Below are 22,790 nucleotides of genomic sequence, written 5' to 3' on the forward strand. Positions count from 1 at the left end.
CAACATAGGGTGAACAGCCAAACACACAAGATGATGGACGGAATGCTGCACAATGGCAAAACATTCACTCCCAGTCACAGATCTTGGTTTAATCCATCGTTACTTTGCTCATCAAGCCACCCCAGTTCAGACATAGCCATATGCAAATCAGTCTTGACACTGTGCCTCATGGGAACAGTCCAGCCCGAACTGCCAAGCCATGTCTTTCCTGGACCGGAATCAAGCATCCTAGGACCGGTTTCTGGCTATCAGCCGTCTTCAGCCAGGATAGCTTGACTCCAGTGGCTTAGTGAGCAAGGGACCCACATCTGGACATACCATTCCCACATAGGGTGAACAGCAAAACACACAAGATGATGGACGGAATGTTGCACAATGGCAAAACATTCACCCCCAGTCACAGATCTGGGTTTAATCCATTGTTATTTTGCTCACCAAGCCACCCCAGATCAGACATGGCCATATGCAAATCAGTCTTGACACTGTGCCTCATGGGAACAGTCCAGCCCGAACTACCAAGCCATGTCTTTCCTGGACCGGAATCAAGCATCCTAGGACCGGTTTCTGGCTATCAGCCGTCTTCAGCCAGGATAGCTTGACTCCAGTGGCTTAGTGAGCAAGGGACCCACATCTGGGCATACCATTCCCACATAGGGTGAACAGCAAAACACACAAGATAATGGACGGAATGTTCAGCCAGGTTAAAACCATGACACTTATCCATCAGTCCATGAAACACTCATTAAAGATAGTGAATGGACACTTTTCAGAGCTCTATAAGGAAGGGCAGGTGGTCATTAAGAGAATTCAGAAGGAAAGGTGGCTGGATTCCTTCTTCATCTGGGGCATAAGGGCCAAACAAGTGTTTAACCAAAAATTATGTTCCTTCATAATGTTCTGCACAATCCTTAAGTTTTGTGTAGTAAAAAAATATATGTGCTGTATGACAAAAAATATGTTTTCAAGAAGAGAGATCATGGGTTTGGAAAGGAAATAGTGGACAGGAAGGGGAAGGAAAAAGATGGGTAGAATAAAAGTGCTAGAGAGACTCATAGCCATCAAAGATTATTTTAATTGTGCTTGAGGAAGAACAGAACAGTAGAGTGTGAAAGATAAATAAAAAATATGACAGTGCCCATGATACCACGACAGTACCCATGATAAGAAAACAAAAAAATGAAACGTGTGTGTGTGTGTGTGTGTGTGCAGATGACTTCCTGGCCGGCGGACCTCTACTTGACACCAAGAACATCTGTACAGATCACTTTTCATCCTTGGTTGACCCTGGAAGAATGCAAGCAAGCAATTCTTGGTTTGAAACATGTGCTGTCCCCACACATTGCTTACCACATGTCATTGTACAAGACAGAACTATTAAGCATTTTATTCTCTATTTTGTTTTTGGAAGCTGAAACTGTTTCTAAAAACAGGAATCCTTACTTAAATTATGTTGCTCAGCGTTTAAGCTGTAAAACACTATGGCCCTCATTTATGGCATTTTGGTGTAGGGCAGCGTGCAGCAAGTTACCTTGCTGTACTCCCCTACCCCAAAGTGAAAGGGCAGGAATGCACCGTATTTAAGCAATACTGTGCATTCCTATCTTTTCTGCCTGCGCTGGCACCCGTTTGGCAGCCTAGCGCCAACATAGGCATCCTTGCACGAAGGTACATGGGTGCCTCTGTTTTAGGCAGGATTGTTTTTGTGCAGGAAGGAGCACCTTCCTGCACAAAAACATTCCTATGAGTCATTAGTCATTTTCCTCTTTTAAGTGTGCTTTAGAATGCAGCACACATGGAAATATGAAAAAAAGAAGAGAAATAAACATATTTCTCCTTGTCATGCCTTAACTTGGGAGGCGTACGGATTTGACGCTCCCCAGGTTTACATCACTTTGCAAATCTGGGGCAGCATCAGCTTCCATGCGTGTTGCATGGGAAAACCCAATCTAACGCCCAGGGAACCCCTCCCAGGGGCAGAGTAGGGCGATGCAGCGATTTGTGCTGTGTCGCCTTATTCATGATTTATGAGACCACACAAAGCCACGCAGTGTGGATATGTGTGGCTTCATAAATAAATGGTAATAAATATTTATGAGAGCCCTGCGTCACGCATGTACCACTTTACGCAGTGCAAAAGTGACCCAGGGCTCTCATAAATAAGCCTCTATGTTTGTACAGGCCTAATCTTACGGCAAATCAGATAATCTCTGAGCATGGAGATTTGTATATATTCTGGCTGGGTTTTCAGTTTTAGGAGGTGTCTGGTGGTCGATGTTCTCTATCGGTCAGCACACTACCTCGGCGTCTAAATAAATGTATATTCTGATATTACCTGAGTAAAGTGTTTTTTCCCACAACACCAGATTGTTAAAGACATATGGAAAGGATTTCCGTTGACCCTTGAAGACATTGGATATCTTGGATCAACCAGAAGACCAGTCTCTTACCTTCACATGGCCCTGAAAAAAGGCAGGACGAAAGTTGCCCAAAAGGTAAGGGCCAAGTGGGCCTGATCATTACTCAGTAACTTATAATGACTTTCATAGAAGAGACGACAGTAACGCAGCTCATCCTAGCAGATCTCTTATTCTCCCCCATCCAATCAGCCCAGATCCCTCAGATCCAGCAAACTGGACTGAATATGTCAGGTAATCATAATTATCATAGAAAGACTTGCAGAGCTGATCAAAACTGCTAACATACCATAAACCATAACTGCGCGCCTGTCTCTCACACTTCTTCGTCCATTGTACCGCTAAGCAATGCGTCCCATAACACGATAACTGCATCTCACTGGTCATTATGCACGACTGGAAACACTTCCACATAGGATGAAAAACAGATACAACGCCCTACCAACCACACACCCTACACAATATAGTGGCTCCTGATGCATGCACAATTCAAGCTTCTCACCCACACAAAGCACTCCATAACTCAGGCCCAGACTACCACAACAGCTGCATACATTTGGGCCAACTCCCCAGGCACCTCTGCTCAGCAGGGCTCATACTAGCACACATCCACAGAAGCAGTTCTGGAGGTCAGGCCTTCTCGTACATTGCTCCAAAAACACAAAATAACCTTCAGAGGATGTGGCATAAGGGGCAGAGCTGCCAACTTTGCAACTGAGGAACCAGCTTTGAGTCTCGACGGCGGCTCAACATCCTGTGATTCTGGGTAAATCACTTATTATCCGTGTCTACCAAAAAATGAATGTATCCTTGTGTAATGTAAGTGGTGCTCATGTAAAGCACTCTAATACCTTTGAGTCGAGTTTGCGCTATATAAAACTGCAAAAAAAATGTATTACAGCCCCCTCCTCTCGTCTTGAATTCTGTAAGAAGTTGAAGACTTGCTCTTTCTGTAAGTCCACCCGCTGAGGGCTAGCTGAGTAGCCTCCAAGCACTTCAGCGCCCCACATGGGGGTTTTAAGCGCTATATAACTACTACCCTACAATTTTCGATCCCCTCACTTCAAACATCCCACTCTATACATTCAAACCCCATCATTATTTGGCACTTCCCCTACATCCTCGAGCCTCTACTCCCCTCCAAACCCATATTACCACGGCAACTTATTGAAAGAGTTATAAAAAAAAAGTCAAACGTGTTTGTAACAAGTACAAGCAGCAACTGGAAAATATTTGCTCTTTACTTTAATAGGTTGCCCGCCCCGTCCCTTAAAACATACAAAGCCTAGATAAACAACCGCCTAGCTGCCTGCCTCCACGCCGGCTTCCTGAATGCTACTGTGTATGCTGGCTTCTATCGCAGCTGCTCTGTCACATTTTAAGGGGCTGGTCTCGGGAGGAGGAGGGGTTACAACAAGATTTGCCACTCAGTGAATAGGGGCGGGCACTCCACACCCACTCTTTTTGGGATCCGCCCCTCGGTTCCCCTCTAGGCAGCAGGTTTGATCTTCCAGTTTACAGAACAACTTTTCACGAGACAGACCTGCGAGGTGGAGAATGCCAAGCCGGTAACCTTCAGCTACCCTACCCGGGGCAAAAAATAATAACAACGAGAAACCACGTGCCGTTTCCGGGGGACAGGTTGAGGCGACCCTCGATTGCCAAGTGCATGGGGAGATAGCCGGATGGGGGACTATTCATTAATAATGAGTGACAGAGGGCCGGCGGGGGTCGGGATGGACAGCATGGTCTTTGAGGACCCCTCCCTCGAGGGGCTGGATCCCTCGATCGCCTTCAGCGACCCCCATGAGATCGACACCGCCCTGCTCAGTGACATAGATGGTGAGTACCTGGCCCCAGTACTTAGTTATCTCTGCCCCTCCTCCTCCGGGATGCATGTCACATCTTTACGTATGTTTAATGAGTTGATGTCATTTCTACACGATTTTCCTGCTTTATGTATTTGTTACATTTCTGTCATATAGGCTATAGAGCTGCATGTGACTGGAGACTGCTTCTGGGCTCTCAGTGACGCCATAAAGTAAACATAGATTGGTGCACGTACATGAGCTATGATTACTCCAGAAATGCCTGTATTCTGCTGTTGGGAAGGTTTGGTTTAAGATGGGAAGGGTATTCGTACGAACACCCCTGCCCATCCCCATGTCTCCTATTCAGAAGTGGGGTGGCTTTAAACGTGTGAAGAGACATGATTTACTCTGGAAGGCAAGGACGTTAATAAAAAAATCTGCATTTCAAGTTATATCGGATTTTGTCCACAGACCTTTCTTCTAAGTGATTTTATGGTTAGGTTAGGTTAATGACATTTGTTAAGCGCATGGTTGCACAAAGAACAGTGCGTCCCCGCGCTGACAGCCCTATCTACATCTCATCAGCTGGAACCCAGAAGGAGAGCCAGGCCTGCTATGCTGAAGTTAGCTTGGGGAAGAGGTTGGTTTTCAGCCTCTGTCTGAACCTGGTTTCAGACGGCTCCATCCTCAAATCGATGGGTAGGTTATTCCAGTCTTTGCTGGCATGATGTCTAAAGGAACGACCTCCCATCCTTGCTCTATGTATACGAGGCGCCACTTTCCTTTTCAATCTCTATCAGAATGCGACTGCACCGCCTCTGTAGTCACCGTCTACCAGATGTTTTGCTCGTGCTTTTTTTCCCCTGGTGGCCTGGCCACCTCTTCTTGCATAGTATTAAATCCAGGGCCACTTGAATTATGAGATTGTCGCATAATTATACATTTCCCGCATTTGCCTCATAATGCATCATCTGCTGCACAATCTGCTGATTTTAACAAAACATAAGAATAACTTCTAGCTCAAACGGTTCAAAAGTTACTAAAATGCAGTGTCACGTGTTGCCGCACAGAGGAAGGCCCGTTGCAAAGGTTTACTGGTCAATGAGGTGGAACCAGGGCTCGAGTCGGGGTACCACGCGGGTGGACGGTGTCCCCCCACTTATTTTACTGGGAGCTCAATAACTGGAGGAAATGGAGCCACACATTCACTCTTTGGCCTCTCTGGGGCGAGATTGGAGCTCATTCAGAATGCTGCTGGCTTCTTTGATGCAATCGCATGTAAGGGGTGAGCGAGGGGAGGCAATGAGTCTGATGGTGCAAGCCACCTTTCGTGACATCACTTCCTGTCGTGACGTCATCGTCCCCCCACTTCTTTTTTTAGGACTTGTGCTCTGGGTGGAACCAATGACAATACTGTGTTACTAAGTTTAATAAAAAGGACGAAAAAATGAAGTAATAGTAGTACCAAACGTGCTGCATTATACTGCATAATTTGCCTTTTCTTGCCGCGTAATTTAACCAACCCTGCTTCATAATTTAGCCCTCTCCTGCCGCATAATTCCAGTGAGTTCCAAATCTCACCCATTCTCACTTCTCCCTGAAGGCTATTATAAATCATCCCTTCTCTGTCACAAAAAGTATTATAGTCCATTTCTTTCTCTGAATGAGTGGGATCACACTTCCTGGATGGCATCATATACCTGAATTTTCATATGCTGGGTTTGTTCCTCGTTACATATTTTATCACCTTTGCCTGAATGCATGGCATACATCTTAAACTTTCCCTGGCAGACATTCCTTGTCCTTTGCCCTGCCTGGCTGGTTTATATAGCTCACCCTTCTCCTGCCCCAGGATGGGATTAAATCTCCTAACTTCTAATGGTTTAGAAGCTTTATACCCCACCCCTTGGGGTGTGTATTCATTCCTACCTGGTGCCTTCCACTCCTCAGTCTGTAATAACGCGCCCTCCCACTCCTGCAAGCATGAATCTTGGTGTGCCCTTTGTTCTAATATGGTCGTCCCCCTTCCAGGCTCTAACACACACTGGCAGTTAGGTCCCCAATTTTGCTCTACATGCACTTTTCAGTGAAATATAATTCTGTCAAATACTCCCAGAAAGTCTCCCAGCAGCACAAGGTCAGGACATTCGTTCGCGTTGAAGATGCCATCGCAGCCCTAAGACATGCCAGCCAAGGCGTGATTTCGCGCAGATTTACTGTCGAAGTTTAACGGGAAAGGCCAGTGCCACAAAATGTCCCCCGCCTGCCGCTCAGCGTCGGAGAAACGGCCGTTTCCTGGGTCGCGAGCTTCGCCTCGCGGCTCCACGCCAGTGCTGAGCTGTGTTTGTTCGAGGCCACGCCCCTCGGTCCCCAGAGCCCGTGACGTCACCGGGTTACTAGCGTTCATTCCCTGAGCTGCTCTAACAGGGTTCACTGACGGGCGGCCATGTTTTCTTCCCACGCGGCTGTGCACGGCACGAGCGCCTAGGCATGCAGTAGCTTAATGCACTTCAGTGCCCCGCCCTTTATCCTGGGTTACCGTATACTTTATTTTTATATCTGTTAATCTGGTCTCAGCAGGTACTTTAGTGATCTAGAGAGGATAGCAATGCGAAATGCAAGAACTGTATTTGAGTCCTTTCCAATATTTATGTATGAAATTTATTATGTAAATGTCTAGGTCACCCATTGGGTCTTGTCTAAATAAAGTCCTTGAAATTACACAAAAGAACATGTGTTGAATCTCCTAAAAAGTCTTCTACCAAGTGTTCTTTATTACACTTCCTTCATCATCCAAGGGCTTCTGGCCAACACATGTTTCGTCCAGCTTTATCGCCTAGGCTTCCCCAGGCTACAAAATATACATGAATTGGTGGACCCTAATGTGGCATCATATGTAAAACATTAGACCTTAACTTAGATGTTATGAACCACAGTGGCATAATTACAAAAAATAGATTGCTGGCATAATTACAAAAAATAGATTGCAGCCCATTTCAAAATGGGAAGGTAATGCATTGAAAATAACTATACATGTTGACTGTCTACAGGGCCCATAAAGAAAGCTACATAAATAATCGTGAGGCAACACATTTGGAGTAAGTAGTCAAGCTAAGTTTGAGTAAGAATAGGGACGGAGAAAATCAATAAAAGGAAAGTAAGCGCACCTTGTGTCTGAAAGATAAATGCCCCAATATTGCATTCTCCCAATGAAATGTCAATTAGGTTCCAAGGTTGTGGTCTAAAATAAGAGAAATAAATTATGTATAGGTCAACCAAAAACGAATTTTGGCAACATGATAACGAGTTACACATGTGCATCCCACAAGCCACCTCAATCCAGTTCATGCCCAAACTGTGTCCCTCAAAAACACATACATAACCACAATTGATATACATGGCCAGCTCTGATGCCATATTTGTGTAGTTTCTAACATCAGGTGATCACAAAACCCTAAAGTGAGAAAAATCACATTAGAAACAACACGTCTGTGCTACATACACTTGCATAATTCACATCCACAATGAGATTTGCAGCGGAGTAAACATGAATAATCAATTGAAGAGCAGCAATTCCAATCTGAAATATATATTTCATATAAAGACCCCTTAGTTCTAGTGTCAAATGCCAGTGATATAAAACCCCAAAAACATTTTATGACCATAATTCACATGGAGTGTGTTTTAATAAGGCCCTATCACTATATTGCGAATGCTTCTTGCAGCTCAAGTATAAACGAGGTTATGATGTGAGCCACAGAGTTTTACCAGAACTTCTATAATTAAATACACATAGTGTAACCCATGGATGTCCATTATTCCCAAAAATACAGGATCTTGGACAAAGAAACATAAGCGGCAATACTCCCTGTATTACAGCCTGGTGGTTATTTCATCCTGAAATAGTGTGTGTCCACGGAGTCCTGTCTAGGCACAATCTTATACCCAGGTAGGATCAGAAACTAACATGGCCTAGCTCAATCAAGTAAATCCGTGTCAGCCATGTCATAATGGGGAAGAGAATAATGAAATTAAATATACAAAGCGTGTTTCCGGCTAGGTCCCTAATACGTTGCTACCATTATAAATATAATATCCAATAAACTACATATTGCAGAACAGTGAATCAAAAAGTACCCATAGTAAAACATGGAAACATAAACTTGAAAGCCGGCCAAGAGCAAATGTAAATTATGGACCTAACATCCACAGCAAGTGTACTCCCTCAGTCAGTGTGCTGGTATCTTTGTATTATCAATTTAAAATGTATATATTTGAACCAAAATGATCATGAAGCGATCAGTATGAGGAGAAAGGTAATTAAAAGAGGTCTGAATAAGTGTATATTTAACACTATATTGGAAGCAGTAAATAACGCAGCTTACTCCAAATGCGTTTCCTCTTGACAAAAGAGCATATGATGTACCATATCCATCTAGTCTTCAAGATAAAAATTCCATAAATGATCCCATCAGAATAAATTGATTTAAAGTAAATTACCTTATAATGAATATATGTACTGATTCAGTGTACCTCAGTTGGTACAACATAAGTCAATCTTTCATGTAGTTGCCACAGCTCGTTAATGATAACCTTGTAGTTTATTCTTCATACATAGGTTGATTACGAGGCCCTATATCACCCCATATTACTCCCTCCAAAAAATCTTGATCCATATTGAAACCTCGTTCAATTGCTTTTAATTTTAAAATCCACAAGGCTTTTGTTCTACATGGTGTCAATGCCATATTTCTATGTCTGAAGTCCATTGCAATATGGCGTATTCCATGAAATTTAATTGGTCTATCCTGGAATTCGGCGAGGCCGGATTGAGCAGGGCAGCGCTGTGGAATACCTATTATCTCACTCTGTGATTGCTCAAAGGTGTTCCAGAATTCGCTCCCTAAGTGGTCTAACAGTGCTACCGACATAAATCACACCACACCTGCATACAGTGTATTTAGTGGAACATGTCATGTGGATATGTATTTGATATTTGACGATTGTACTGTATTGAAAATATTGCTTTCTATCTTCAGCAAATATACAAAAACTACAGTCCCTACATTTAAAGAAACCTTTGTTGGAGCGAGTCAACCAATTGTCAGCCTGACTAGTAGTGGGAAAGCTAGAACTCACAATATTTCCCAGGGTCCTTCCTTGTCTAAATGTAATACCGGTGTCATTTAGGCATAAGGGAATCATTAGTCTATAAACCCCAGTGCCTATTGAGTATCTTGCCCAATTTCTCAGTATTATGGTCATCTGTTGTAATGACCCTAATGGTCTCAGCATTGGCTTTGTTCTCCTTAGAACCCTTCTTGTTTCTCAGTGTGTCTTCTCTGTGCTAAATGAAACTGTTCGTAAATATAACGTATTAGTGGCAAAATTGAAACAGGGCAGTGGTAGGTATTGTGGGAGTATTGTTAACGAAAGACATGGTGTAGACACTGAATAGGTTCTATAATGGCCGTCACACTTGGGGGAAAGAAAATAATGCCTATACACCACCAGGTGAGACATATATGTATTTTTGTTATGTCATACTGCAACATCAAAGGCAGAGTCAGAGACTAAATAAATTATGCTTTTGTGCTTCCCCAGGCGATGGTCAAAACCCGTAGGCATGCCGCTGCTTACATGCCATCTATACATTTACATCAACGCATCATAACAATTCGACTATGCACACCGCTGTCATCACATGGGATAGGAGACTAAGTGGACAACCAGCGTTGTGATACTTGCAGCATTATTTCTTCTTACTTGCGGCATTATTTATCTCTGGCTCCTCCAGTCGTTTCTAAGTAAAATACAAAATCTGGTATTTTACATCAGCTTTTAAGACTGCAAATGTCTTTCCATTTGCAAATATCACTCTGTTTGTGTAAACGCTTGCTCTTTAGGGAGCTCGTCCTGTTGCACTACCGTTGTATCTAAGTTCTGCCCATTCTACTGTATTTAATGGTCTATTTACTGGCTTGGGAAGTATGGCAGGCTAGTTGGACGTACCTGGGAATCCATATTGTGGCCCTATGGGCATCACCTATTGCAGTGGGAAATGACTCACACTTTACTGGCTGTAAGTTATGTAATTGTAAATTTAATTTATATAACACTTACTCGTTCTGACAAGGCTGTAATGTTGTTTTATTCGGGTTTGCGAACTGTAACACATAGCCGATAGATAGCATCTTGAAACTCAACAGTGTTCGAAACATGTGTGCAAAATAAATGATCTTTGGGCACTCTTGGGAACTTCATTAGGGTTGCCAAAAAGCTTTATGTCAGAAGGATCCTGCGTATACAGTCGTAGACTCTATGTTGACAAATAGTTATCGGGTATTAGTCAAGTTAGTTCCACTGAAGCAAAGTGAAAGAGGTAGAAATGTATGAAAAGTGGCAGCTGAAGTCCCATTCAGCACAAACTACCACCTTTCGCTTGTCTCTGGGTGTCAAATCTGCTGAATTTGGATGTAAGATTTGACCAGACTGCACCCCCAATCAATGCATGACCTTTATGGTAGGTCTGTCAAAGCGGCTCCAACCTGTGACAGTTGTTTAAGGTGCTTACTTTAAAGTGGACTTCCTCAATATACTAAGAAGCGAACCTGTGACAGCTATATTTATCGCCTCACTCGATTAGTGTTATCATATCAAGAGAACACCTCTTTTGCTGTCCAAGGCTGAACTTTTGCACATCTTTGTTTCCATGTTTGGTAGGTTCAAATGGACGAGACCAAGAAGGTAGGTCTCAGAATGCATTGATATGATAAATGGAAGGTAGTAATGAAAACGGGTGTGCTCATGACTTGGCATTATGTGGAAACTCTACCGTGTTCCAGCACCAGTCTTTATAACAAACAGAACTCTCGCAAGTGTGTTCGTGTTATTGATGGTATACAGGAAGCCGAAGAGATAGAGGACACCTTGAAGTCACAAAGATGGCGTTCGTTTCTTGGAGCCTTAAAATTACTGTCCTAATACCAAGAACTCTTTCCAGAGGCTTGCTTGTGTACAGTTTGCTTTTGCCCCCACTTCTGTAGACTTTGCGCTAATAAGTGTACCTCCTAAATATCGAGTAGGGATTATCGTAGGAACTTAATATTGTTGACAGATTATCGAAAGGTAAGTATGTATAGATTTTCTGTTCTTAACTCTATATCCGGATTGGGTGGAGAACATGCATATAAAAGGAGTGTTTAATAAAGTAAGAAGAAAGGAAAGCTCCTTTCTGCCGGAATAACATTTTTGAGAGGTCAGTCATTTATTTGTTCATCGGTTGGGCTTGGTTTTGACTTGTGTCCTTATCAGGAGGCCATAAATATGAAATCCATAGTTCTTCCAGTTCCTCTATTTCTAGAACGTATCCAGTAACTCATTGAGAACTGCCATTCGGGTATTCAAATGGGCCCCCCTCTGCTTTGTAATTAATACTTGGAGCCAACTCTGAGGATGAACACCAGAAGACATCCACTTCAGCATTTACAACATTTCCTTTTCAATCTGTATGTAGTTTCCCATGTATTTTCTCACACTTCTGCGATCTGCTGACTCTGACTACAGCCGAAAAGCTCTTGATGTTTCTCGTCATGTGAGCCAAGTATATAATGTTGTTGTTTCTTTCTACCATTTTGCATCCTCAAGCTGTATGCTCATCTTCTGATTGTCACCTCTCCTTTGTGTCCTTTGTTTCTTCTCTTTTAAATGCCCCTCTTCTTCCCTTCCTTTCTTCTGCATACCTCCTCTCTCTGAGCACAACCTACCCTGACACACGCATGCTTGCCTTATTCTCTATTATTGTATTTCTGCAAACTGTCCACAACTCATTTACAAGATCACAATCTCTCCTCCTTTCTCTGAGTCATACCTATGCAACCTAACAATACCTAATTTCCACTAACTCAACTATTAATCCCACCAACCAACCAATGACATGAGCTCACACCCCGCTAATAATTGCAACTAACCCCTATTAATTGAGTCCGCCATAAAGAAACTGGAATGACTGCATGGAATGGGTTGCTTAAGCACACAATACTAGTCCCAATCACTCACACTAACTAATAACACTGGACTAACCACTAACCTTGGGTTCCAGAGCAGTGTTCTGCCCGGCATAAAGCGCTTGAATGCCTTGTCAGGGTAGTAAGCACTATAGAAATGCAATTTCAATGACAATATATGCACCTTAATGATATATATCTTTAAAGTATGTAGATGTAGTTAAGAATAGTTAATCTATTCTTCCTCTACCTCTCTCGGTATTTGGTCCCTCTCTATTTTGCCTATGATATTACAATTCAATGATATTCCTGTCCTTCGAACAATTGCGCTAATGTGACATAAGTTTTGATTTCTCATGTATGGAAGAAATAATACCTTTTGCCGACAGACCTTTAAATTTAACAGTGAGAAATGGGGACCAGTCAGCCTGGAGGAAGTTCCTGCAGTTATCTATGAGATATGTTCCATGTGAAAACATAGACTGCTAAAACATATTCCGCAAATACATAGACTCCAGAATATGGACATGCAAAAACAATTGCACCTCACAAAAAATATCTTCATACAAACATTTTGACTTTTATTTTGGGAAAGTTCTTGATTGTGTGCTGGTGGAATATTTTGGTAGTTTATGTTTTGGAGTATGAGGTACTGCAAAAGGTGTGTTTGAAGTCTGCATTTTTACGTATTACAACGACGTGCCGCAGCTATGACACAGGTCTGTGTTTGTAAGCAGATTTGAGGTCAAATGTAAGGACCATCTGAATGTCTCATTTTTAACATGGGGCAATGACCTCTATCTGTCCCCTGAAATTGTTTTTGACCAGAGTTATCTTCCATGTAATCTGATAAAATAGTTAAGCTGGTGTAGCTGCCAAGTGATGTCTGATGGGATCTGGAGCCACATAGCAGCCATGAAACGAGCAGTGCAGAAATAGGTGTGTTTTCTACATATCATTGCTAAGACCCTCCACTGGATACCATCCCCACAGATTAACCTGCAGTATGCCCACCACTGCGAAATTAGACATGTCTGTGTTATGTTCTTACACAACAGTCTGGAATAACGCCCTTCCTTTGCAATCGCAATTGCGGTCTTTTAAGCTGAATGTCTCCTTGAACTGCAATTGGAGTCCCACGGCTAGCAACTTTTCCTTGCCTTCCCAAGAGAGCCCACATTCATTGACATTGGTGGGATAAGCGCTTAAGCATTGACAACGTAACTTCCATGGTATGATTTAGTAGTTTATTATTTTTTTATGTGTATTGTTTTAGAGTGTGGACATAGCTTGGTGGGCAGAGTGGTGCTTTAAAGACTGGTTTAACAAGAGATACAAGTGGAACAGGCATCTGTAACAAAAGAACAATAAGAACAGAAGCTAACAAGCCACACTGCAGATAAATATCAGGGTATGCTAGACTTTGAGGTATATTTTTAAGATGTAAGTCTCCAAGTTCTTTTGGAAAGAGGTTAGGTCTGAGGCTGATGTGGTCTGGGTTTGATTGCACAATCTGTGGCCAAGCATAAGAATATCTGATTTCTAGTCTTACTTTTCTTTGTCTTTGGTTTTTCAAGAAGTCTGCACGTTATTCTGCATTCCCAGCTACCTCACTTGTCTCTAAGATATGTTGGACCCAAACACCCACATCAGTACTGTCAACTATAATGCATTGTGGATGAAAAGTACAACTGCCTTTGTAATGCATTGCTTTTTATTTCCAAGAGCCATAATTTAGTTTAATTTGAGTATTTATAAACCACGATATAAACCTTATTGTTTCTTGGTGTTGATACATTAAGGAACACACCTCCATATCCTTGTACGTGTTGCGGCGAGTGTTACATTCACATATTTTCTTTATATTGTGGCCACCCATTGGCAAAGCTGGAATATGTGGTTGGATTCTCCTCGATTTTTCAGTCAAACTGATAAGGAAAGTACTGGGGGTGAAGGGTTGAAAGTTTCAGCACTCTGTCCATCATCTTGTTGTTTACTATGTTCACCCTAAGTGGCCAAGGGTATGCCCAGACGTGGGTCCCTTGCTTGCTGTGCCACTGGATTCAAGCTAACCTGGCTGGTGAGAGGTGATACCCCAAAACCGGTCCCGGGATACTTGTTTCTGGTCCAGGGAGGACCTGGCCAGGCAGTTCGGGCTGGATCTGTTCCCACCAGGAGCAGGGCCACGACTGATTTGCATATGCTAGGTCTTAATTTGGGTGTCATAGTGAGCAAAAAATGATGGATTAAACCCAGATCTCTTGACTGGGGGCGAGTGGTTGAAAAGTTGAAGCACACCGTCCATCATCTTGTTGTGTTTGCTGAGGAATGAACTTTGCCATGTTCTTTGGATGTAGAAGTGCTGGCAGGAGCATGGGCACAGTGAAGTTTTGGCAGCTTCTTCTAACACGCAAAACATAAAGTGACTCATCTCAAAAACTTGACTGTGAGAGCAGAGGTAGTAGGGATGGTAAAAAAGACACTAAAGGGTGGCAGTGAAAGTGAAATCGCTAATGCCGGGGAAGCAATGAAAGAAATCAGGAGGTGACAATATGAGAAATCAATGGACAGTGAAATTGAGGGTGTCTATGAAAAATCGAGTCGACATGGAAAGGGGATAACACTAGAAGATAAAGAAGATTGTTCAGTTTAGTGTGCAGTCAGGGGTCACACTGAAATAGTTAGTAGTTTATTAAGATGAAAGGGACGACAAGGAAATTGATCAGGGCCATACATTTGCAGAGAAATCTATATATATAAAAACAAAAGTATGTCTGTTTGTCCTTTATGCATTACTACACCATTCATCCGATCACCATGAAACTTTGGGAAGTTGTTGAGTACACTCCTGCGAAGGTTTCTGGCAAAAAGAAAAAGAAAAATGTGTTAAATATCGTCCCCCCAACCCCCTCATAATTTTTACAATACTGAACGTTTACAGTTTACGGTGCGACTCGCTTTTGCAATGACCATCAACAAAGCACAAGGACAATCTCTGCAAGTGTGTGGACTAGATTTGGATAATCCGTGCATTGCCATGAAACTTTGGGAAGTTGTTGAGTACACTCCCGCGAAGGTTTCTGTCAAATTTTTTTTTTTTAAATCGGCCCACCAGGGCCCTCATAATCTTTCGAATACTGTAATAGACAGCGAATTTGCGAGCATCGTCGACAGTTATGACCCCCAAACGGAAATCGATTGGTCAATCTACATCAGAAGCACGAAAGAAAAAGGCATTATGAGCTTCCGAAACAGACGAGGAATGGGAAGCAAGATTAGAAGCTGTTCGAATACAAACTGCTCAAGCCCATAATTCTCAAACGAACGAGCAACGAGAATCAAGATTGGAAGCCGATCGAGTACGCACTGCTCAAGCCCGTTCTTGTCAAACGAACAAGCAACCAGATTCAAGATTGGAAGCCAATCGGGGATGCACTGCTCAAGCCACACTTAAATGTTTTCAAAAATAAAATGAATACGTTTCAATAACAATGACACAATGTAAATTTAATGTTATCATAACGAGTTTCCTTGAATTTCCTTTCTTCTGAGATCGCAGCAACGCGCGACGGTTAAGCTAGTAGGGAATAAAATGGAAGAGAATATGGGTAACTTTGACTGAGGGTGACTGTCAAACAGGAATCGGAGAATGACAAGGAAATACATTTGGTAAAATGAGTGACAACAAAAAATGAATCTGCACAATATCAAAAGACAAATTAAGAGGTGATATGAAAGAGGACCTGGAAAGGAGGAAGGCCAGTTTCGATCTTGAAGCTTCCATTCCTCCTTATTGGCATCTCTAATGCCAGCAAAAACTATTACTCAGCCCACTGAGCTTCCTTTCCCGTCCTGACATTTGAAGGTATTGTCACTGAATTATCATTGAACCACTGACGAGGAGACTTAAGGGGTTACGTGAACGTAAAAGTTCCTACAAGGATGAGGGGCGAATAGTCCCTAGGTAGGACAGTGATGCTCCAAGTACGGTCCTCCTATCCTTCACATGCGCCTCCCTGGTGAACACCATACCTGGGGTACTGTTTACTTGAGAGAGCATTAACATTCAGAAAGATGTTAAATAAACCGGCAAATATGTATTTACACGGTAACTGAAGTAAAAGAGAAGACGCAAATAAGGTGTCCTGCAACTCCTAACTCCAGTAACACATTTGTTTTAAAGACATCCTGCAACAAACCTGGAAAAATAGGATGAAGTCTATTCAACATTCAAAAAAGTGTATTTCGTTATAATGTAGAAGTGTTACACCACAATACATCAGATTATAACAGTGCATTGAGAAGTACGTTTTAAAAGTGATCGTTTTCAAAATGAATCTGGAAATATTCATGCCTGCTCCCATCCCGACTAAGGCAATAGTGAATTAAGTGGCAAATCAGTACATGTATTTCAAGCAGTCGCGGTCCTTGCAGGTAAGCGCAGCGGGGCGGGCGGGGGGAGTCAATAGACGACAGGTTAGGATTTATTTATTTTTCCCTATTCTGTCGTTTGTTGACACCCCCCTCACCACCATGCTTACCTGCACCGGCTGCGACTGATTTCAAGGTGCTCTCAGATGTGATATTGAAGAAAAAGGCGGGAAGGTGAAATAAAACAATAGCCTAGAATCACACTATTTGTTTGGTGGGAAGCCTGGATTGATTCGTTTTCTGGTCTCATATTGTGCAATTCTATTTCACTCCACTTCAATAATCAAGTAACTTTGTTTTTCCACTTGACTCTCACAGGTTAGCAAAGGCGAGTTAGCCCAAGGTGTAATAGAGGGATAGCAATTCATATAATGCATAACGCAGTATTGTCTAACCTATTACTCTCATAGAGATTAGGGGCTTCATTTAGAGGCAGTATGACATTTATTTGTATTTATTTATTTTATTTAATGCGATTTTCTATAGCGCAAACATTACCCGGAGGTGTCAGAACGCTTTACAAAAGAACCAGTTGCGATACATAAAGATTTACATAAAAGATAAAAAACAGGAAAAAAAATTGCAAATGTACAAGTTGTAAAGTCACACAGGTAAGAGATACAAATACAAAAAATTGCAAATGTACAAGTTGTAAAGTTACTCAAGGAAGAGATACAAATGGATACACTCTAAGAATCACATAGGAATGGTAGTGACTTTCTGTCCACACCATGAATATGCTTCGCTTCCTTTATTCCCACCCTACACTCAGGCACACCACCGACCATACTTTTCGGGGGGAGGGGGTCTTTGAGAGTTCCCACGCCCTAGGAACTATGTATGGACTTTGTGTGAAGCACATCTTTCTTACTACCTGAGACACCTACTGAAAATATTCAAAGCGAAAGTACACGCGGCGCGCGCTCTCGGGCCTCCATTGCGGCTCTTCGGCGCGCGGGCATGGCCGAGAGTAACCTCAGCGCGGAGGCAGTGAAAGGGTTACTCCAGCAGCGCCCTGCAGTAACCCCCGCTGGTCACCTCTCGGGCTCGGTCTGCAGCCAGGGGAAGGCCCCAGGTCTGCCAGCCGAGGGAGGGCAGCCCCCGACGGAGGCAGGCGAGCAGGGCGGCCCTCCATTGGCCCAGAGCGATCACCTCATCCCAAAGCCGTGATTCCGTATTCCGCCCTCCGTCTTCAGGGAGGCGGGAGCGGGCGCGAGGAAGGGAGGGAGGGAGCGCGCGCAGGGGAGGAGGCAAGCAGAGGCACTCAGGAAATAATAAAGCATATATATAACCCAGCGCAGGTCTCTGCCTCTATTGTGCACCAGAGGTGGAGGCTGTCCCCAGAGCAGTGTCTCAGGCCCCCAGCATCTCGTGTGTAAGGCTGCCTGGGAGCTGGGTGCATAGCCATGGATTGCACATTTGAAGGTATACATGTTTTTTCCTTCTAGGTACACTTCATCTTGTAGCTCTCAAGGATCTCAAGGTGTATCATGTAAAGTGTGAGTAGTTCAGCTAGTCCTTTTTTAATTTCTGGTAATTTATAGGGCTGCATTTCTAACAGGAAAAAACAGGTCACAAGTAGGATGTGCTATGAAGAGGGACAGAGTGACAGTTTCTGAGAGTTTAGGGGTTCGTCTGGTGCTGCCTTTTTTTCTATCTCGTATTTGTAGTCCAGTAATTGTAATGGGAAAAGCAAAACTACACATACCAGAAGGTAACAATTCTTTCTAGTTTCTACTCTGGTTATTGTAGTCCTGTATTTACGTTGAGAAAAGCAAACCTTGCCTGTGCACACGGGGCACTAGAACATTATGTAATACAGAGTGGGAAGGCTTCAAAGTGTTATATGGTAGGCATTTAGATAGCACCTGTAACGCTCCTAGCGTTTTGTGGCACTTTAGGCTTATGGACTCTTGTCTAGACGTCAGACACCTGGGAAAACTCACCAGTGGCAATTCTGCCCTAAAATGAACTTTATCCACTAGCATATACACAAACAGACAACTACATATCTATCTATCTGTTTGTCTGTCCAACTATCTCTCTCTATCTCTCTATCTATCTCTCTATCTATCTATCTATCTATCTATCTATCTATCTATCTATCTATCTATCTATCTATCTATCTATCTATCTATCTATCTATCTATCTATCTATCGATATGGATATATGTCCAAGAAAGAAGTGACTCAAACAGATGGACTTGCCTAAGAACACAAATATATTTCTTCTACAATGTTTCAGTTTCCGCCTTCCTCAGGTAGTACAAGATGGTTTGCTCAGTGGCTGCACAGAGGATACTGCTGGAATTTCAAAAAGCATCAAGAGTGAAGATTCCATTTGGAATGTGGAATCAATATAGTCCTGAGATCTCTTGATATATGCAGTCATCAGGTGGTATTTATTGTCAGTGATGTTCAGTCCATCTGGATGCAGTGATTTTAAACGGTCCATCCAGAAGTTTTCTCTGGGGTCCAGTAGTTCTTCCTGTAAGACATGTTCCACAGGGAAAATCTTCAAATCTGATAGTAAATGATCCTCAAGGTTAAAATGATTAGCTACAGGCTGGTCAAGTTTCTTATTAATTATTGCCGATTGGTGGTTCCTGAATCGTGCCTGGAGGCCATTCACTGTTTGGCCTACATATTGTTTTTTACAGCTTTGACGTTGGCACTGAATCGCATAAATAATGCATGTAGAGAGACATGTAAGATGCTGTCTTATTCCATAGGTCCTTCTTGTCAGAGAACTAGTTACTGATGATGTTTCTAAAAGGTTTTCACACGTGATGCAAGTTTTAGAGTCACAGCAATGAACCCCTGCATGTGTAACAGCTTTCCTGAGTTCAGCTCTCACAATAAGAGATCGCAAATTGGGAAGTATGCGTGACGCAATGACTGGCGGTTTTGGAAAAACTTTTTGCAATTTTTTACAAGTGGGCAGTAAGGGAAATGTTTTTTTGCATTATATTTATGTATTTGGGAGCTGATAGATGATAGTCGACCACAAATGGAATCCTGTTTCTATTGTTGGTATTACAAATAAGTACTCCTCTGGGTTACTGCAAAGACGCCAATTTGTTGCTGTATGATATGCCAAGGATAGCCTCGCCTTTTAAATAATGTAGCAAGCTCATGTAGATGGTCTTTACAGCTGTCCTCCTTGCTGCAGATGCGTCTTAGTCTGAGTGCTTGGTTGTAGATGAATCTGAGTTTAGTGTGGTGTGGGTGACTTAAAGTCCAGTTTAGATACAAATGAACATCTGAAGGCTTGTCGTTATAGATCAGTTATAATTTTCTGTTCATGAATAGTGAGTAGCACATCCAGGATAGGGAGCTTGCTCATTTCTGTATGGAGTGGATCTATTAACAGTTATGCTGTATCTCCAGTGAAAGAAGCTCATTTGTCTTGCAAACAACTACCCATACAAATGCACATTCCTAGTTAATGTGTCCTTTTCCATTATATCACTTTTTGGTACAGTGACAAAGGCCTGACATTCTTAAACGTATGCACCAAGGCAAGTGGCTGGCATTGCATTCCCTTGGCAGCATGACACCTGCTCGAACAGGTTATAAATAAATAGGTTGATAAAAAAAAAAATTCCCCTCCATCCTTTTGAACTGCCACAGGATTTGCGCAAACTCCACTAGTAGCTTTGAATATTCAATTTGATTCTAAAAGGGAGTTTATCATTCCCGGCTCAAGTCCTGGTCTTTCATTTAAGAAATCAGTGCATTGTGGTTGTTATAGTCGTTTTACTTTAGCCAGTTGAACAAGTTTGCTGATTTGTAGAAGGAAAGCTCTGCTTGGAAAATTGCCTTGATGGAGCCATCTGGTTATCCTGCATCCATCAGCTTCTCTTTCTTTGAGAAATCTACGATTAAATGACACAAATATTTCCAACCTCAGACTGCCCTTTAGAATGCACTGGTATCTGGTACTTCATTTCTGTTGAGGTGAACCTCACAACAGCTCCCAGGTTACATTAGTTTGTTACATAAAGCCCTAGACCAGGAGGTAGGGTGTGTTAGCGACTTGTGCGGCTCAGGAGGGGAGAGGTAGCATCTTCCAAAACAATGTACCTTACCTTGCTGGTTAGTTTGTGTGCCCCTGAAATGTATACTGCTTTCATGGATCCCCTTATGTGCCCAAATGAAGGACATGTGCGAGAAAGACTCCTTTGCCAATGCTTGTTTCATTCGGCAGAGGCAAAACAAGATGAGCAATTATCGACAAATGTAATAGCTCTGGCGATGGCTGTCAATCAATCAATCAGGGAATTTTAAAGCACGCTACTCACCCGTGATAATCTCAGGGCGCTGGGTGGGGGGAGCTCCGGTCAGTCGAAGAGCCAGGTCTTGAGGGTCTTCCTAAAGATGTGCAGGGTGGAGGCGCATCTGATGTTGATCGGGATCTTGTTCCAGTTCTTGGCCGCGATGTAGGAGAAGGTTCTTCCACCCGTTCTTGCTCTGCAGATGCGCAGGGGTTCGGCGAGGGCGAGGTTGGCGGATCGGAGGTTTCTCTTGGGTACGTGGAGGGAGATTCTAGAGTTGAGATATTGTGGTCCAGTGTTGTGGAGGCATTTGTAGGTGTGGGTGAGTATCTTGAAAGTTACTCTCTTCTCGAGGTGGAGCCAGTGGAGGTTTTGCAGGTGTTCAGTGATGTGTTTGTGTCGAGGGATGCAGAGGACGAGTCTGTCTGCTGTTTTCTGTATGGTCTGGAGTTTGCGGAGCAGAGACTTGTTGATACCAGTGTAGAGGGCGTTTCCATAGTCCAGTCTGCTGGTTATGAGTGAGTGGCTGACGGGCTTCCTTGATTCAGAGGGTGATCTATTTGAAGGTCTTCCTGAGTTTGCGGAGGGTGTTGAAGCAGGTGGAGGTGACGGTGTTGACCTGTCCGCCTTTTGCTTTGTTGGTACTTGTTTTGTAGTGGGTTTATTAATGTTATTGTTGGATGAGCTGCCAGGCTATCACTAATAGTTAAAAATGCTGGCAAAAAGTAAAACAATTTTTTGGTTTCAAAAAGCACACATTGCCATAAGAACTACCCTGTGTGCTAATGGACTCCTTGCGGAAAAGCAGAATGCCATCACTTACAGTGAAGTTAGCCAGTGACTGAAATGAGCTGGCCTACTGCCCCATTTTGTATGCTGTAGTGGGTGGGCAGGGGGGGGGGAGAGAAGGGGGCTCACCGAAAGCCCCTATAACAGGGGTTCCCAAACTTTTTTGACCTGTGGCTCCCTTGACGCAATCAGCAGTTGGCCGTGGCTCCCCACCATTTTTTTACCGGTGGGCGGATGGAGGGGATGTAAGCCTGACCTTGGGAGTACTTCCTGTTGCCTTCCTTAAAGTAATTGGGACGCAATGATGGTTGGACTGCTTGAATTATTAATCTCATCCACTTGCAGTGGGTGATCAGTTGGTGTACTTTGCAGTGTGTGGTCAGATGGCACACCTTGCAGTGTGTGGTCAGGTGGCGCAACTTGCAGTGGGTGGTCAGGTGGCGCAACTTGCAGTGGGTGGTCAGGTGGCGCACCTTGCAGTGGGTGGTCCGGTGGTGCGCCTTGCAGTGGGTGGTCCGGTGGTGCGCCTTGCAGTGGGTGGTCAGGTGGTGCGCCTTGCAGTGGGTGGTCAGGTGGTGTACTTTACTGTGGGTGGTCAGTGGTCAGGTGGTGTACTTTGCTGTGGGTGGTCAGGTGGTGTACTTTGCAGTGTGTGGTCAGATGGCACACCTTGCAGTGTGTGGTCAGGTGGCGCAACTTGCAGTGGGTGGTCAGGTGGCGCAACTTGCAGTGGGTGGTCAGGTGGCGCACCTTGCAGTGGGTGGTCCGGTGGTGCGCCTTGCAGTGGGTGGTCCGGTGGTGCGCCTTGCAGTGGGTGGTCAGGTGGTGCGCCTTGCAGTGGGTGGTCAGGTGGTGCGCCTTGCAGTGGGTGGTCAGGTGGTGTACTTTACTGTGGGTGGTCAGTGGTCAGGTGGTGTACTTTGCTGTGGGTGGTCAGGTGGTGTACTTTGCTGTGGGTGGTCAGGTGGCGCACCTTGCAGTGGGTTGTCAGGTGGCGCACCTTGCAGTGGGTTGTCAGGTGGCGCACCTTGCTGTGGGTGGTCAGGGGGCGGAGTGTGCTCA

At 43.6% G+C, this 22,790-nt stretch overlaps 1 protein-coding gene across 5 annotated transcripts in view; it reads left to right on the plus strand.

Annotated features, from left to right (window-relative positions):
* The first annotated feature begins 3,906 nt into the window (after nt 1-3,906).
* The window catches only part of SREBF1 (sterol regulatory element binding transcription factor 1), a 98,655-nt gene continuing 79,771 nt past the window's right edge, over nt 3,907-22,790 (plus strand). For 3 of the 5 annotated variants that reach the window (XM_078665203.1, XM_078665201.1, XM_078665204.1), the window contains exon 1: nt 3,932-4,256. In XM_078665203.1, coding sequence (XP_078521329.1) covers nt 4,100-4,256 — 157 coding nt within the window. In that variant the 5' untranslated portion in view covers nt 3,932-4,099. Of the gene's footprint in view, nt 4,257-22,790 lie in introns of all 5 variants that reach the window. The other 2 variants (XM_078665202.1, XM_078665205.1) reach the window with 1 other exon arrangement.

Source organism: Lissotriton helveticus, chromosome 10 (assembly GCF_964261635.1).
Source record: "Lissotriton helveticus chromosome 10, aLisHel1.1, whole genome shotgun sequence".
Lineage (NCBI taxonomy): Eukaryota > Metazoa > Chordata > Amphibia > Caudata > Salamandridae > Lissotriton > Lissotriton helveticus.